The sequence below is a fragment of the Tachyglossus aculeatus genome, chromosome 15 (assembly GCF_015852505.1).
Source record: "Tachyglossus aculeatus isolate mTacAcu1 chromosome 15, mTacAcu1.pri, whole genome shotgun sequence".
In the NCBI taxonomy this organism is placed as follows: Eukaryota; Metazoa; Chordata; class Mammalia; order Monotremata; family Tachyglossidae; genus Tachyglossus; species Tachyglossus aculeatus.
In genome coordinates, this window is record NC_052080.1 from 6,264,136 (window position 1) to 6,283,481 (window position 19,346).

The window sequence follows — 19,346 nt, forward strand, 5'->3', positions numbered from 1 at the left end:
GGTGTCACCACGGGCGCAGTGGCTTTGGGGCTGCAGGGGCTGGCTGCTAACCGCAACGGTGGACCGGACGGCATCTCTGGAGATGCAGGGGCTGCTGTTTTTGCTGCCAATCTGGAGCTGGATGCCCCCTGCAAGGGGGATTTCCAGACTTTGGGGGACTGCAGGGCTGAGGCTCGGAATCGGGTATCCGCACGTTCCGGAGGTGGGGTGGGGCCTGACTTCTGCAGGTGGGAAGTGTTCGATTTTCCAGCCGGGGAGAGCCTGGATCTTCCTGCGATGGTGTCACTTTCTGGTCTCTTTTTTTTTTTTTTCAGGGTAACGCCTTTGACTGGAAAGGTGTTTCAGTGTTTGTGCCTGTGAGTGAGGTGTTTGTGTGAATGAATGACAAGGACGAGCAGGAAAGGGAAGAAGGTTGAGTGTGGGGAGTGGGTAGAAGGGGGTTATAGCAGTGTTAACCCCATGGGTCCTGGCTCCATCTCCACAACCGTCCTGTCATCCCCATTTGCAGAAATAAGCTGTAGTCGGACCCGGGCTGTGGAGACGGCCAGTGCCCCCACCCCCAAAAAAAAAAAATCTCACCCATCATGGAGCGAAGCCCACTCTGGGAAAGGCCAAGATGGCGGCCGAGGATTAACAACCAGCTCGTTTTCCTTCTGTTGGTTTGGTTGGGGAGTGGCGTTCGTTTGGCGTGGTGGGTACGGAGCTTTCGAGGTGGGCGTTTAGACTTTTGCCATTGATTTCTGGTCAGAGATTTTACAGCGCCTAAAATCATCAAGGGGTTTAGGGAGAAGCTGACCTGTCACCTCGTGGGTCTGGGCTCACTGCTTGGCCTTTCGTGCGATGATGGGAGGATGGCGGGGTGAAGGGGGCAAGGGTGAAAAACCTGAGCAAGAACTCCTGGAGTATCACCATGGCACCTGGAGGCCATTCAGGGCTAGGCAGGGAGCCTGCAGGCTTTGGGGAGAGCTGTGAGCGCAAAAACCTTCCATCAGTCAGCCAGTCGATCAATCAGTGGAATTTATCGAGTGCTTACCCTGTGCAGAGCACTGAACTAAGTGCTTGGGAGAACACAGTACAATAGAATGGGTGTCGATGATCCCTGCCCACCAGAAGCTAACAGACTGGAAGGGGAGATGGATATTAAAATAAGTTACAGATGGATGTGTATTTGAGTGCTTTGGGTCTTGGGGAGAGGTGCATAGTAAAGTGAGTAAGGGGAACAGACCCAGGTCTGTAGATATGGCAGAGAGGAGGGCTAGGATGGGAAAGCAACAGCTTTGTTGAGGAAGGCCTCTCGGAGGAGATGTGATGTTTGAAGATGGCGAGAGGGGGGTCTGTTGGAATTGAAGGGGAGGACACGGAAAAGGGAATGGCGGTGTGATAGACGAGATCGAGATTCAGTGAATAATAATAATAATGATGGTATTTATTAAGCACTCACTATGTGCAAAGCACTGTTCTAAGCTCTGTGGAGGTTTTTGAGGAACAGGGAGCATTCTTTTAGAAAAATCATCCTTAAAGCTGAGTGGAATTTGGACGGAAGAGGGGAGAGACGGGAGGCAGGGAAGTCAGTGAAGAGGCTGATGCGGAGCAAAGGCAGAAGTGGCCAGGACAGACAAATTCTTCCCTGGGCCCCAAGGTCTTGCTATAGGTCAAGGAGGGTCTTCCTCCTCCCCCACCCCTTTTGAGGAGGCAGCAGACAGAGTGAGCAGCACTTCAATTTTGCTGGAACTTTCAGGTTCCAAGAAGCTTTCTATGTCCAGGTGCCTTCTTTCTCATTTGGGGGACTGAATTTCCCAAAGGTTTGAAAGGAAAGTCTAGAGCTTTTTTTCAACTTGGGAAAGTGAATAATATGTATTGGGAAATGGGAATGGGAAATGTACACAAACAGCTCACTGCAAATTTTAATTATTTATATTGAAGCCCAGTAAACATAATTGTCTTCCCCACAGCAACCCCCAGGCTAATCAATCAGTAGTATTTCTTAGATGTCTCCTGAACGAGCTGTCTCACTTCCTATTCCTGTCCAAACTCTGCCTGACCTATTCACACTTTTCTCTTCACCTTCACCTCCTCCCCAACACCTTTCTTCTAGACCCTCTGCAATCTGGCTTCGGGGCCCTGGACTCCACTGACCCCCAAATCACCAAGTTTTGCAGTGACCTATTTGTCATTCAATCGTATTTATTGAGCGCTTACTGTGTGCAGAGCACTGTACTAAGTTATTTCCTGCTGGACATCGACAGCTGCTATCTTGAGCTGGTCCTTCTTGACCCCACTGATCCCCTTGACACTGGTCACCACTCCGGTCTCCTAGAAATGATATCTGGCCTCGGTTTCCCTACAACAATCCTTCTAGTTCTCTTACTACCCCTCTGACTGTTCCTTCTCAGGCTTCTTTGCCAGTTCGAAACTATGGGTTCCTCTCAAGCTTAGGTTGGGTCCCCTATTTTTTTTCAATCTCCACCTTTGACCTCTCACACTCAATCAATATAGTAATCAATTGTATTTATTGAGCACTTACTGTGTGCAGAGCACTGTACTAAGCACTTGGGAGAGTACGATATACCAGAGTTAGTAGCCGTGTTCCCTGCCTACAGGGAGAGACAGACCTTAAAATAAATGATGGCTCTGTGAATTCATTCAATCATATTTATTGAGCGCTTACTGTGTGCAGAGCACTGTACTAAGCGCTTGGATAAATTACAGCTATGGAGTTTGTCTCTAAATTTATCTGGTTTCACCTCCAACTATATTTCCCATATCTGTCCCTTCTTCTCCTCCCACAAAGCCATCACCTTAGACCAAGTTCTCCCCCGACTAATATATTGTAATTAATAACGGAATTTGTTGGGCGCTTAGTCTGTGCCAAGCACTGTACAAAGCACTGGGCTAGATGTAATCTAATCAGGTTGGGCACAGTCCCTGTCCCACATGGGGCTCACCGTCTAAGTAGAAGGTAGAAAGATTGAATCCCCATTTTCCAGATGAAGACTGAGGCACAGAGAGGCTACATGGCTGGACTCAGGTCAGGTCTCACAGCTGACAAGTGGCTAAACTGAGATTAGAATCCAGATCCTCCGTCCGATTCCCAGGCCTGTGCTCTTTCCACTAGGCTAGGCTGCTTCCCATTGTAGTCTCCCAAACACCGTTATCATCATCAATCGTATTTATTGAGCGCTTACTATATGCAGAGCACTGTACTAAGCGCTTGGGAAGTACAAATTGGCAACATATAGAGACAGTCCCTACCCAACAGTGGGCTCACAGTCTAAAAGGGGGAGACAGAGAACAAAACCAAACATACTAACAAAATAAAATAAGTAGAATAGATATGTACAAGTAAAGTAAATAAATAAATAAATAAATAGAAACACGTGCTATAGTGCTCTGCTTAAGGTAAGTGCTCAGTAAATACCATGAATTGAATGATTGATCACCATTTGGATGGATGGCTGCCTCAGCTTTCTTACTGAATCAGCCTCTCCCCTCTTCAGGCTATTCTACACACTACTTTCTAAGTCGCTTTCTTAAAATGACTTTCAAAATGCATCACTTCCACTCCTCAAAACCCTCCAGTGGCCACCCATTCTTCACCACATCAAGCATTGATGTCTTACCGTTGGATTCAAGGTGGCTTAGTGGATAGAGCACAGGCGTGGGAGTCTGAAGGTCCTGGGCTCTAATTCCATCTCTGCCACGTGTCTGCTGTGTGACCTTGGGCAGGTCATCAAACTTCTCTGGGCCTCTGTTACCTGATCTGTAAAATGGGGATTAAAAATGGGACTTCCATGTGGGACAGGGACTGAGCCCAACTTGACTAACTTGTATCTACTCCTAGAACAGTGTTTGGTACTTAGTAAGTGCTTAACAAGTACCATAATTATTCTTATTATTCTCCTAACTGCACCTCCCTCTGCTGCAGCCCTCTGGGCCTCTCTTACCCCTGCCCTGGAATTCCCTCTTCCTTCTCATATTCACCAAACCACATCTCACCCCTCCTTCAGAGCCTTCCAAAAAGTCACTTCCTTTAGGGTCCTTTCTGTAATCAATCAATCCATGGGATTTATTGAGTGCTTACTGTGTGTGGTAACTAAGCACTTGGAAGAGCACAATTCAATAATTTTGGCATTTGTTAAGCGCTTATTATGTGTCGAGCACTATTCTAAGCACTTGGGTAGATATGAGGTAATTAGGTTGGAAACAGTCCCTGTCCCACATGGGACTCACGGTCTTAATCCCCATTTTACAGATGAGGTAACTGAGGCACAGAGAAGTGAAGTGATTTGCCCAACGCCACACAGCAGATAAGTGGCAGAGCAGGGATTAGAAAACATGACCTTCTGATTCCCAGGTTCGTGCTCTCTCCATGACACCATGCAGAGTTGGTAGACATGTTCCCTGTACTCAAAAAATGTACATTTTAAGGGGGATTAGTTCCCACTTCCATGTTCATACCTCCCCATCAGCCAGCCTCTTATGTGAATACTAGGCAATTACTTCCCGTTCATTTGTTCATTTTTCCCCATATGTTGTCGTAACAAGTTGTAACTAAGCTTCAGTTCTTTGCTCCCACTTTCTACATATAGACTGTATCCGACCTGCCTTCCCCATTAGATTGTAACATCCTCCCAAAACAGGGACCGTGCTTTCTGCTTCCAGAAGCAGAACGGCCTAATGGATAGAGCACGGGCCTGGGAATCGGAAGACCTGCCTTCTAATCCTGCCTCCGCCACTTGTCTGCTGTGTGACCTTGGGCAAGATGCTTCACTTCTCTGGGCCCCAGTTCCCTCATCTCTAAAATGATGAACCCCTTCCACTAAGCCACACTACCCTACCTCCACTACCCTACCTGTTTTATGGTATTTGTTAAAGCGCTTACTATGTGTCAAGCCCTGTCCTAAGCGCTGGGATAGATACAAATCAATCAGGTCAGATGCAGTCCCTGCCCTGGGGCTCAGTCTAAGTAACTCTCCCTTCTAAAGGCTTTCGGGACTTAAATTAGCATCGCGCTTGTTTGTTTTTCTCCATGGATATGGCTGAACAATCACCTAGGGAAAATGGCCATCAACATGGGACCCGTTTTGGTTCGCCCGCCACAGATCTCTGCCATCTTGTTAAACTCTTCTCTCCAGGTGTGTTGGGGAAGCTCCATTTTCCTTGATCTGTTTCGGTTGGAACTGCAAGGGTGACTGTGTAACTCGAAAAGCGCTGGCTCCTGTCCCAGCCTCTGTGTTCAGCTCTACTTTTGTAGTACGCCTCGCCGTTCTCTGATCTCCATCCATCTTTCTCCAGCTCTTGCCCTGCGATGCCCACAGCCTCCGGGGGACAGGAGGGTCGTTCCCTCTGATGTCTCTCTGGGTCAGGAACTCCATCTTACAGTCTCCTCAGGGGGTCTTTCCCCCCCATCATTTGTTCTTCTCACTCCCGACTCCCGTTTGGGCAAGAGGCAGCCTCATCGCTTCCAACTTTCTCCTGTCTTAGGCTGGTCCAGACTGGATACTTGTTCTGAGTGTAGTAGAAATCATAGTAGTCGTAGTTGTTGTAGTAATAATGGTATTTTAGAAGGACTTCAAACCTAACAAAGGTGATGGAGCCCTTCTTTCACAAGACCAATCAATCAATCAATCAATCATATTTATTGAGCGCTTACTGTGTGCAGAGCACTGTACTAAGCGCTTGGGAAGTACAATTTGGCAACATATAGAGACAGTGGGCTCACAGTCCTCATACCCATTAAGACCCCCCAATCTTATCTATTCTCTTCTCCCAATACCCTCCAGCTCTCAGTCTTTGTTCTTCTCAAACTAATCTATCATCCACTGTGCCTCCTTCTTCCCTCTCTCCCGCTGATTTTTTGCTCGTGACTGGAATTTACAGTGTGCCCTTGGACGTCACTTCACTTCTCTGTGCCTCTGATAAGGGGGATAATAAACCCTACCCCTTATCTACCTAACACAGTGTGAACAGAGAATGATGATATAAACATAGACAGTCAGTGCAGGGAAGACAAGCGGAATCGATGGAGGGGGGAAACCCAGAGTCCAACTGACCATCCTGCAACTTTTGGCAAGACTCGCTGGCAGTTTCAGGAATCTAGGGTCTTGAAAGGCTGTTCCAGTTCTGAAAATCAAAAGAAAAGCCATTTTTTTTCTTCAAATAAAATTTATGAAAATGCAGGGTGAGTAGAGCAGAGTCCCTTACTGCTCAGGCATGTTCAAAACACTGTCTGTCTGTCTGTCTCTCTCATATCCTGCAAGTGTTTATTATTGTGGGGAGGGTGTGTGTATGTGTGTGACCTTCAGTTTAGAAGACAGTACTTGACTGTGCTGTGACCCAACTGAAAAACTTTTATCTACCCCAGCATGTAGCACGGTGCTTGGCACATGGTAAGCACTTAACAAATATCACAATTATTTTACTGTGTGGTAAACCCTAGGGTAGATACCAGATAATGAGACCCACATAGCAATCTAAGAGGAGGGACAGCAGGTCTTGCGACAGGTATTTTATTCCCATTTTTCCAGATGAGGCAATTTAGGCCCAGAAAAGTCAAGTTACTTTTCCAAGGTTACACAGCTGGCAAGTAGCAGAGCCCAGAGAGTCTTTTGACTCAGTTTTGTGCTCTTTCCATGAGGCCACACTGCCCCTCACTTGCAGCAAAAACTGTTTAAATTCATTTTTCTCTTTTCTGTCCATCCCTTTCTCCCTACAACCTCCTGAGGGAGGGGAGAAGTATCCATCATTCATTCATTCATTCTTATTGAGTGCTTACTGTGTGCAGAGCACTGTAATAAGCACTTGGGAAGTACAAGTCAGTAACATATAGAGATGGTCTCTCTCCACTGTGTGACGAGGAATCAAGTCTTAAATTTCTCCTACCTGGCCGAAGCAATCAAAATGTATCTTCCAAATTAAGATTGTAATTATATTTTGATAAAGATCCGGCAAATCAGTGGGAATTAAAGCTTAAGGGTTGCCAGGTTACAGATGACTCCAGGTTTCAGGAAAGGGTTTGCATGCAGAATACTAATAGCCCAGAGGCCATTCAGTATATTCTTATCTGGACTTTTCCAATAGCTTCCGATAACATAGGCCATCAACTGCTTGTACCTCTGCTATTATTCTGGAAAAGAGACTGTTAAGCGCTTGCTGCCTGCCTGCCGGCCTGGGACTCGGAGGGTCATGGATTCTAATCCCGCCTCCACTACAACTCTGCTGTGTGACCCTTGGAAAGTCACTTCACTACTCTACACCTCAGTTACCTCATCTGTAAAATGGGGATTGAGACTGTGCATCCCACATAGGACAGGGACTGTGTCCTACTGGATTTGCTTGTATCCACCCCAGCGCTTAATACAGTGCCTGGCACACACTAAGCGCTTAACAAATACCATCATCATCATCACTGGGGTAGATACGAGTTAACACACAGTAGGCGCTCGATAAATACGATTGATTGATTGATTGTTGCCAACAGTTGTTATTTGTTAATCGTTAGTTGTTGCCGACTTGTACTTCCCTTAGTATAGTGCTCTGCACACAGTAAACGCTCAATAAATACGATTGATTGATTGAGTTAATCAGGTTGGACAAAGTCCCAATCCCACATGGGGCTCACAGTTTCAATCCTCATTTTACAGATGAAGAAACTGAGGCCCAGAGAAATGAGTGACTTGCCTAAGATCACACAGCAGGCGCGTGGTGGAGACGGGATTAAAACCCAGGTCCTCTGAGTCCCAGGCCTGCGCTCTTTGCACTAGGACACGTTGCCTTCCTCGTCCGTTCTCCCTCACGATCCTCTGTGACCATTGCAGAAATGAACCAGGTTTGCCCGGTTCCCAGGGCAGCCCAGGATCCCACCCACATGACTCTGCAGATAAGGCTCGATCAATTAATCGATCAATGGTATTTGCTGTGCGATTACTATGGGCAGGGCACTGTACTAAGCGTTTGGGAGAGGGCAATGCAGCAGAGTTAGCAGACATGTTCCCTGCCCACAACGAACTTATGAAAACTCCTCTTCCCAGGAACGAACTTCCTGGAGAAGATGGACCCAGGGATCCAACGTGAGAAGCAGCGTGGCTTAGTGACAAGAGCCCGGGCTTGGGAGTCAGAGGACCTGGGTTCCAATCCCGGCTCCGCCACTTGTCTGCTGTGTGACCTTGGGCAAGTCACATCATTTCTCTGTCCCTCAGTTCCCTCCTCTGTAAAATGGGGATTTAACACTGTGAGCCCCGAGTGGGACAACCTGAAGCAGTGTGGCTCAATGTAAACAGCACGGGCTTTGGGAGTCAGAGGTCATGGGTTCAAATCCCGGCTCCACCAATTGTCGGCTGTGTGACCTTGGGCAAGTCACTTCACTTCTCTGGGCCTCAGTTCCCTCATCTGTAAAATGGGGATTAAGACTGTGAGCCCGCCGTGGGACAACCTGATCACCTTGTATCCTCCCCAGTGCTTAGAACAGTGCTTTGCACATAGTAAGTGCTTAACAAATGCCATCATTACGTTGTATCTACCACAGGACTTAGAATGTAGAAAGTGCTTAACAAATACCATCCTTATTATTATTCTTGTCCAACAGTCAGGTGTCTCTCTCACTCACACACACACCTCTAGAACAGAACGGTCAGCCCTGACCCCCTCAGCTTGCTTCATTCATTCATTAAATTGTATTTATTGAGTGCTTACTTTGTGCAAGGCACTGTACTAAGTGCTTACTTGACTTGCTCCCTTTATTCATTCCCTCTCCCAGCCCCACGGCACTTAGGTACATATCCATAATTTATTCATTTATATTATGTCTGTATCCCCCACTAGACTGTAAGCTCACTGTGGGCAGGTATTGTGTCTGTTTATTGCTGCATAATAATAATGGCATTTATTAAGCGCTTACTATGTGCAAAGCACCATTCTAAGCGATGGGGAGGTTACAGGGTGATCAGGTTGTCCCACGGGGGGCTCACAGTCTTCATCCCCATTTTACAGATGAGGGAACTGAGGCACAGAGAAGTTAAGTGACTTGCCCAAAGTCACACAGCTTACAGTTGGCGGAGGCGGAATTTGAACCCATGACCTCTGACTCCAAAGCCCGGGCTCTTTCCATTGAGACACGCTGCTTCTCCACACTGCCGCATTGTACTTTCCCAAGAACTTAGTACAGTGCTCTGCACACAGTAAGCGCTCAGGAAATACAACTGACTGACCGACTGGGTCTGATGGAAGAACGCACATCATGGCACAGTTGGGGAGCCCCGAGCTTAGTACAGTACTTGGCATGTAGTAAGCGCTTAAAAAATGCCATTATTATTACTATTATCATCATCATTGTCATTATTATCATTGTTGCTATTATCCTCTCAACTACTTACAACCCATGGCTGTATCCTTGCCTGGAACAAGGAACTCCAAGCAACCCCCCTCCAGGTTTCGGGCAGGAAAAGACCTCGAAAGGAAAGCTTTTTCTGGTATGCAAGCATATGTATTTATAACTGCTTTGCTGGCATCACTTATGCGCAACCTGTGAAGACACTAATTAGTAAGTAACAATTCTCAGTAAATGAGGCCTTGGTAAGTTCGTAGTCTTCTTAAAGGATAAAAAAAAAGAGAAAGTACTTCCCTAGATGCCTGGGTCTGAATAATGTTTGAAAAGAGTTCTGGGTATAGCATCAATCCCACAGCATTTGTGTACATATCCATAATTTATTTAGTCTTATTAATGTCTGTCTCCCTCTCTGGACTGTAAGCTCACTGTGAACAGGGAATGGAACATATATGTCCTATTGCTCTACTGTACTCTCACAAGCGCTTAGTACGGTGTTCTGCACACAGTGAGCACTCAATAAATACCACTGATTGATTGAAAGGTGAGATGCCATTACGTTAAGTGTTTCAGGGTAATTACTTGGCACATAGTAAGCATTTAACAAATACCACAATTACTATTGGTGTTATTATTCTTACTGCTATCATGTCATCATCATCATCATCAATCGTATTTATTGAGCGCTTACTGTGTGTGCAGAGCACTGTACTAAGCACTTGGGAAGTACAAGTTGGCAACGTATAGAGACAGTCCCTACCCAACAGTGGGCTCACAGTCTAAAAGGGGGAGATTTTAAAAAATCTAAAAAGGATAGATTCTTACTGCTATCATGTCCTTTGGACACCATTCCACCTGTGGCTTCTGGGGTATTTGAAGGGGTTTCTGGGTTCTTAGGGACCCCCTGGGCCAGCCAGGAAGAGCAGCCTCAATAATAATAATAATGGCATTTATTAAGCGCTTACTATGTGCAAAGCACTGCTCTAAGGACTGGAGAGGTAACAAGGTGATCAGGTTGTCCCACGGGGGGCTCACAGTCTTCATCCCCATTTTCCAGATGAGGTAACTGAGGCCCGGAGAAGTTAAGTGACTTTCCCAAAGTCACACAGCTGACAATTGGCGGAGCTGGGATTTGAACCCATGACCTCTGACTCCAAAGCCCGGTCTCTTTCCACTGAGCCACGCTGCTTCCCTCAGTGGCATCGATTGGTGGCCAAAGACCTACTGCTTCCCACATCATCATCAATTGTATTTATTGAGCGCTTACTATGTGCAGAGCACTGTACTAAGCGCTTGGGAAGTACAAATTGGCAACATATAGAGACAGTCCCTACCCAACAGTGGGCTCAAACCCCCACTCGATGCCAAAGCCCTCGGGGCTGACAAGACGAGCCAAATATGCCAGCTGGGCAAAGACACAAATATTTTAAGGGGATTCAAAAAAAAAAATAACTCGAGGCATCCAGACCCATCGATACAAATGCTGTCAGATCCAGCCCTTGCTTCCGTGAAACATTGCACTAATATGCGTGAGGAAGCTGGATGTGTTCCCAGATGGTTCTGGGACTGGGATGAACCAGGCCTTTCTCCACGTTAAGCTTTTCCACTTACTTTTTTCTTCTTTGTTTCTTAAAGCATGTTGAATATAGCCCAGATTATACTGAAGGGAATTCTAGTGTTAATCCACTTAAAGGGGGAAGTGAGAAAACTGCTTCTCTGTCTTTCTCGCGCACACACACACACGATTTTTCTCCCCGTCCTTTCTTCTGTCCCTCTCCACCTCCCTCCAAACCAATCTGAATTTGTTCAGCTCTGGGGGTGAGGGGAGAAGGCCCCCAGGAAAAGGGTCAGAAGTAGTGTGGCGTAGTGAATAGAGCACACGCCTGGGAGTCAGAAGGTCATGGGTTCTAATCCCGGCTCTGCCACTTGTCTGCTGTGTGACCCTGGGCATGCCACTTAACTTTCCTATGTCTCAGTTCCCTCATCTGTAAAATGGGGATTAAGAGTGTGATCCCCGTGTGGGATAGGGACTTTGTCCAATCCAATTATCTTGAATCTACCCCAGTGCTTAGAACAGTGCCAGGCATATAGTAAGTGCTTAACAAACACTCTAATAATAATAATAATAATGGCATTCTGATTATGTGCCAAGCTCTTATTATGTGCCAAGCACTGCTCTAAGCCCTGGGTTAGAAACAAGGTAATCAGGTTGTCCCATGTGGGGCTCACAGTCTTAATCCCCATTTTACAGGTGAGGTAACCGAGGCCCAGAGAAGTTAAGTGACTTTCCCAAGGTCACACAGCAGGCATGTGGCAGAGTGGCCATTAGAACCCAGGTTCTTCTGACTCCTAAGCCCAGGCTCTATTCATTAAGCCATGCTGCTTCTGGAATAAAAAGAAGGGGAAGAGGAGACACCATATTGTACTTTCCAAGCGCTTAGTACAGTACTCTGCACACCGTAAGCACTAAATAAATACTATTGAATGAATGAAAGGGAGGGGGAGAGAAAAGAAAGTGAGAGGGAGAAAGATTGCCTGCAAATGGGAGATAGGAAGAGAAGGAAAGGGAAGGAAAGAGGGTGGGAGAGATGGAAAGAGGGAATGGGAAAGGGGATGGGAGTTATTTTTTCCTTTATTCCCTCCCTGGTGTCTGGTTCAAGTAAATCATGGGCAGCTTCAGAGTCCTTGGGTTAGAGGAGACGTGAAGAGTGAGACTCAGGCACAAAGTGAGGAAAATGAAATGAAGGCAGAAGAAAATCAATCAAACATATTTATTGTGTTCAGAGTACTGTACTAAGCGCTTGGGAGACGGTACAACAGAATTGGTACGGTACAACAGAGTTGGTACACTCGTTCCCTGTCCACAACGACCTGACAGTCTAGAGGGGGAGACAGAAATTAATTGGAATAAATAAATTCTGGATATGGACCTAAGTGCCGTGGGGCTGAGGGAGAGTGGAAGATTGCAGAGACATATATACGCTAATGAGGGAAGCCCTTGGATCTGTCAAAATAAATAGAGCAGAAGAGTCTTTGTTGCTTGGCCTTTGTGCTGTTATTATTAGAATGAACATGCCCCAGTGAACTAAGCTTTACTATCTTCAGTGTCTTAGTGCAGCACAGGACCGGGGGTTGTGATAAAGTAAAATAAATAGAAAATCGGGGAGGGATTCGTGTGTGGGGGAGAGTTAGGACGGGGAAAAGCCAGCAAATGATGATTGTTATCAACTTTGCTTAAGTGGTTTTCCTGAGAAAATGGAAGACTCTGCTTTGGAAAATAGCCATTAGCGCCTGTCTGTCGGAATCTGATGGACATGAAAATCCATCTAGCATTATGTAACCAGAGGACATAACTAAAGAGAAAAGGCATCGAATGGCCTCTTTTTCCTTCCTCTTAGAAAAGATAAAATAATCGTGGTAACTCATGAGTGAAAGGTACAGTTACAATACAATGGTGAATGCCTTGATATAGTCTGAGGGTGGAAGCCAGAAGGTTAGAAGTGGAGGTGGAGAAGGGGAGGAGAGAAAGAATCATTTATCACCCAGCAATTGGGGCTGCTGCTACAGTGTTTCGTATTGGCATCACCACAGCTAGGTAATAATAACAACAATAATAATCATTAAGATAACAATTGTGGTATTCGTTAAGCACTTAATATGCACCAAAGACTGTAATAATAGTGATGGTATTTGTTAAGCGCTTACTATGTGCAAAGCGCTGTACTAGAGCACTGTACTGTTACTGTACTGTACTGTTATAGAAGCAGCGTGGCTCACTGGATAGAGCACAGGCTTTGGAGTCAAAGGTCATGGGTTCAAATCCCGGCTCCGCCAATTGTCAGCTGTGTGACCTTGGGCAAATCACTTAACTTCTCTGGGCCTCAGTTACCTCATCTGGAAAATGGGGATTAAGACTGTGAGCCCCCCGTGGGACAACCTGATCACCTTGTAACCTCCCCAGCTCTTAGAACAGTGCTTTGCACATAGTAAGTGCTTAATAAATACCATTATTATTATTATTATTGCTAAGCATTAGGGTAGATACAAGATAATCAGGTCCCACAGTGAGCTCACAGACTAAGGAGGAGGGAGAACAGGTATTGAATCCCCATTTTAAAGTTGAGAAAACTGAAGCACAGAGAACTGCAGTGACTTACCCAAGTTCACCGAGGGGATAAGTGGAGGAAGTAGGATTAGAATTCAGCTCTTCCTGACCTCCAACCCCATACTCTTTACACTAGGCTGCACTGCCCGGGGAAACTGAGTCAGAAGTATTAGGACTACAAGAAGAAGGGCTGAGAGAAGCAGCATGGCCTAGTGGCCCAGGTTTGGGAGTCGGAGGACAGGGGTTCTAATCCCAGCTCCGTCACTTCTCTGCTGTGTGACTTCGGGCAAATCACTTAACTTCTCTGTGTCTCAGTTCCATTATCTATAAAATGGGGATTAAGAGTGTGAGCCCCATGTGGGACAGGGACTGTGTCCAACCTCATTACCTTAAATCTATTCCAGTGCTTAGAACAGTGTACGGCACATAGAAAGGGCTTAACAAATATTATTATTATTAAGCACTAAAATCGGGAATACACTCCAATTCTGGTCTCCTCAGGAGAAAAATAAAACTCCAGCTTCTCCAGAATGTGAGGGATCATGCTGGCGATGGAGAAAAATAAAAATCCAGCTTCTCCAGAATGTGAAGGATCCCGCTGGCGATGAAAGTGACCTTTTCTTTGTGTTTCCTCTTGCAGCCGTCTCCAACCTGGACACAGAGAGCAAACTGAGTGTGTACTACCAATCCCCGTGGCCCCTGCAGAGGAACATCTTTCTCCCCGCAACAAGGCCACCGTGTGTAGAGCAGCTGCACCGCCACGCCAAGCAGAGCCTGAGAGCCCCGCCGGCAGGTAACTGAGCCCGGGATCATTTTCCTACAAAATCGTCCAGGCCACGTTTCCTCACGCTGCAAGAATCTTTAATGGTTGCTCATCCACCTCTGCGTCATCATCATCATCATCAATCGTATTTATTGAGCGCTTACTATGTGCAGAGCACTGTACTAAGCGCTTGGGAAGAACAAATTGGCAACATATAGAGACAGTCCCTACCCAACAGTGGGCTCACAGTCTAAAAGGGGGAGACAGAGAACAAAACCAAACATACTAACAAAATAAAATAAATAGGATAGATATGTACAAGCGAAATAAATAAATAAATAAATAAATAGAGTAATAAATATGTACAACCATATATACATATATAGAGGTGCTGTGGGGAAGGGAAGGAGGTAAGATGGGGGGGGATGGAGAGGGGGACAAGTGGGAGAGGAAGGAAGGGGAAAACAGAAACTTCTCACCATTGGTTTTAAAGCACTCCATTATCATCTTGCCCCCTCCTACTTCACCTCGCTACTCTCCAACTCCAATCCAGCCCGCACGCTTTGCTTTTCTAATGCCACTGTACCTCAGTCTCGTCTTTCTCACCGCCAGCCTCTCGCCCACATCCTCCCTCTGGCCTGGAATGCCCTCCCTCCTCATATCTGACAATTATTTAAGACCCATCTCTTCCAAGAGGTCGTCCCTGACTAAGCCCTCCTTTTCTCTTCTCTCTCCCTTCTGCATCGCACATCCTCCCTCTGGCCTGGAATGCCCTCCCTCCTCATATCTGACAATTATTGAAGACCCATCTCTTCCAAGAGGCCTTCCCTGACTAAGCCCTCCTTTCCTCTTCTCTCTCCCTTCTGTGTTGCACATCCTCCCTCTGGCCTGGAATGTCCTCCCTCCTCATATCTGACAATTATTGAAGACCCATCTCTTCCAAGAGGCCAAGTACAGTGCTCTGCACATAGTAAGCGCTCAATAAATACGATTGATGATGATGAAGAGGCCTTCACTGACTAAGCCCTCCTCTCCTCTTCTCTCTCCCTTCTGCGACGCTCTGACTGACTTGGTCCCTTCATTCATCCTCCTGTTGGGAGCACTTATGTACATGTACCTGTATATATGTATATATGTTTGTACATATCTATTACTCTATTTATTTTACTTGTTCATATCTATTCTATTTTATTTTGTTAGTATGTTTGGTTTTGTTCTCTGTCTCCCCCTTTTAGACTGTGAGCCCACTGTTGGGTAGGGACTGTCTCTATATGTTTCCCACTTGTACTTCCCAGGCGCTTAGTACAGTGCTCTGCGCACAGTAAGCGCTCAATAAATATGATTGATTGGTTGATTGATGTACATATCCGTAATTTATTTATTTGTATTAATGTCTGTCTCCCCTTCTAGACTGTAAGCTCGTTATGGGCAGGGAATGTGTCTATGTGTTTGTTGTTTTATTGTAGTCTCCCAGGCGATGAGTACAGTGTTCTGCATACAGTAAGGGCTCAATAAATACAAGTGGATGAACTAGAGAAGCAGCATCGCTCTGTGGAAAGAGCACCCGCTTTGGAGTTAGAGGTCATGGGTTCAAATCCCAGCTCCGCCAATTGTCAGCTGTGTGACTTTGGGCAAGTCACTTCACTTCTCTGGGCCTCAGTTACCTCATCTGGAAAATAGGGATTAAGACTGTGAGCCCCATGTGGGACAACCTGATCACCTTGTAACCACCCCGGCGCTTAGAACAGTGCTTTGCACATAGTAAGCGCTTAATAAATGCCATCATTATTATTATTATTATGAGTGAATGGCCTGGTGGCCCATGTACCCTCCGATAGTCATGGCTGCATGGTGAGAGGAACAGAGGCCATGTTTGTTCCAGTGGGGCTTAAAGTGTTGGAGCCTAACTTTCACAGAGCCAGAAGTTGAGACCTGACATTCTGCGTTTCGTTATCGGATTCTCACTTTTAACAATTTGTTAAGTGCTTATCATGAGAAGCAGTGTGGCTCGGTGGAAAGAGCCCGGGCTTTGGAGTCAGATGTCATGGGTTCAAATCCCGACTCTGCCTATTGTCAGCTGTGTGACTTTGGGCAAGTCACTTAACTTCTCTGTGCCTCAGTTGCCTCACCTGTAAAATGGGGATTAAGACTGTGAGCCCCCTGTGGGACAGCCTGATCCCCAGCGCTTAGAACAGTGCTTTGCATATTGTAAGCACTTAAAAAAATGCCATTATTATTATTATTATTATTATTATTATTATTATTATTATTATGTGCCAGGCACCGTAGTAAGAGTTGACATAGGTACAAGACCTTGATCCACATAGGGCTTATGGTCTCTTTACGAGGTGACTGGATGGGGGAAAGAAGGCCTGGAGCTCAGGAGAGGGGACACCTCAAAATGAGGAGTGATCTTCTAGACTGTGAGCCCGCTGTTGGGTAGGGACCGTCTCTATATGTTGCCAACTTGTACTTCCCAAGCGCTTAATACGGTGCTCTGCACACAGTAAGCGCTCAATAAATACAATTGAATGAATGAAATGGGCACTGCTTCAAAGGGCAAATGTTCAGCCCAGTGAGGCACTGTAGTACTGCAGAGAACCATAAGCAGAAATTGCAGCCATCGTAAGATTAAAAACAGCTTCTTAGCATTAAAGCATGCTATCTTGGTATTGTTTTTTTTTAAATTTGCCCAATCAAGGTAGTCATTCAGCGCTTAGAACAGTGCCAGCGCTTAGAACAGTGCTTTGCACATAGTAAGCGCTTAACAAATGCCATCATTCTTTCACCAATAGCATAATCTTCTTCTGCCATCTCGTGGCCAGAAGAAGTACCTAAAGAAGGAAAAGACTCCGGGCTTGGGGAAAATTAATAATAATAATAGTAATAATAATAATAATAGCATTTGTTAAGGGCTTACTATGTGCAAAGCACTGTTCTAAGCGCTGGGAAGGCTACAAGGTGATCAGGTTGTCCCCCTCGGGGCTCACAGTCTTCATCCCCATTTTCCAGATGAGGTAACTGAGGCCCAGAGAAGTTAAGTGACTTGCCCAAAATCACACAGCTGATAATTAAACAGCGTGGCTCAGTGGAAAGCACATGGGTTTTGGAGTCAGAGGTCATGGGTTCAAATCCCGGCTCCGCCAATTGTCAGCTGTGTGACTTTGGGCAAGTCACTTCACTTCTCTGGGCCTCAGTTACCTCATCTGGAAAATGGGGATTAAGGCTGTGAGCTCCCCGTGGGACAAACCTGATCACCTTGTAACCTCCCCAGTGCTTAGAACAGTGCTTTGCACATAGTAAGCACTTAATAAATGCCATTATTGTTATTATTATAATTGGCAGAGCCGGGATTTGAACCCATGACCTCTGACTCCAAAGCCCGTGCTCTTTCCACTGAGCCACGCTGCTTCTCATTGTCACATTGCTTTGTACCAATTTACAGACTCTAGCATCTTCCGTTATCATGGGAACAGATGATACCATGTTGAGTATTCCATACATTTCATTGTGTTCCTGTATTTAGAATGCATGTATTACTTTAGAATTTAGAATTAAAATAGACCTTTTGGAACATTGAATTCACAAATCATTTCAGCTGGTCACTTCAGAGAGCCCCAGAATTGCATTATAATAATAATAATGATGATGTTGGTATTTGTTAAGCACTTACTATGTGCAAAGCACTGTTCTAAGCGCTGGGGAGGTTACAAGGTGATCAGGTTGTCCCACGGAGGGCTCACAGTCTTAATCCCCATTTTACAGATGAGGTTACTGAGGCACAGAGAAGTTATGTGACTTGCCCAAAGTCTCACAGCTGACAGTTGGCGGAGCCGGGATTTGAACCCATGACCTCTGACCTCTGACTCCAAAGCCCGTGTTTCCACTGAGCCATGCTGCTTCTCCTTTATAAAGGAATAGGAGTATTAGGAGGAGGAGGAGGAGGAGTATTTATTGAGCGTCCACTGAGTGCTTGGGAAGAACACAGTAAAGAAGTCACAAGGATCCTACCTTTGCATGGGGGAAATGGCATAAAAATATTTACAAATAGTGGAATCAGAATAAATAATTGAAAATATGCATGACTAAGCAGCTCCCTCATCTGTAAAATGGGGGTTGAGACTGCGAGCCCCACGTGGGACAGGGACTGGGTCCAACTCAATTTGCTTATATCCACCCCAGTGCTCAGTAAAGTGCCTGGCACATAGTAAGGTCTTAACAAACGCCATAAAAATTATTATTATTACAGATGAAAGTCCTGAGATAGCTACAAATAAATATTAGAATTAGTGCCTGAATTCTATGGGAATGAGTGCTGTAGGCAACTAGCTGGAAAAAGAGTACTGAAGGCCTAAAAAGTGGTGTGACTTTTAGACTGTGAGCCCACTACTGGGTAGGGACTGCCTCTATATGTTGCCAATTTGTACTTCCCAAGCGCTTAGTACAGTGCTCTGCACACAGTAAGCGCTCAGTAAATACGATTGATGATGTGAGCCAGTGAGCTGGGTGACCTGTTCTTTCGATTTATGTGCTTTTTTGATCAGTTTGTGCAAAAACCCCACCTCTAAACTCTTTGAGGGTAGGGAACATGAGTTATATTGTACTCTCCCAAGTGCTTAGTACTGGGCTCAGCACATAGTAGGCGCTCAATAAATGCCACCGATTGATTGATAGTAGAAAGATAACTAAGGGGCTTGGCTACTCTCCCAAGTGGTTAGTACAGTGCTTTGCACACAGTAGGTGCTCAGTAAATGCCACCGATTGATTGATAGCTGAAAGATAACTAGGGGGTTTGAGACTTAGGCATCATTCCTGAGAGTTTAAAGTTAAGGGTTTCTAAAATAGTATTTAAATATCTTTCAGGGTAGAAGAACCACAGTAGATTTGAAGAGTGAAAGGGCCAGAGGTAGCATTTGATCTAGCCCCCCGCCTCCAGGCAGGTCAAAGCCTAGACCATCCATGGCTGGATTTCAGGGTTGGAGGCCTCCTCGGGCCTTCACCCTGGGCCTCACCCTCCTCCCTCATTCCCTGGCTGTAATTCTGGCTACCACCCAAACTCCCTTCTCACATGATCCAAGAAATGGATCCTACAGCTTTGGCTCCCACGCAGATGGGCTTCAAAAGCCCAATCCTATCAGTAGGCAGAGAAAGCTGGG

At 45.8% G+C, this 19,346-nt stretch overlaps 1 protein-coding gene across 1 annotated transcript in view; it reads left to right on the plus strand.

The window, feature by feature from the left end:
* Nucleotides 1–19,346, plus strand: part of NHS (NHS actin remodeling regulator) — a 232,402-nt gene that overhangs the window by 179,659 nt on the left and 33,397 nt on the right. The window contains 1 exon segment of the mRNA XM_038757120.1: nt 14,068–14,220. Coding sequence (XP_038613048.1) covers nt 14,068–14,220 — 153 coding nt within the window.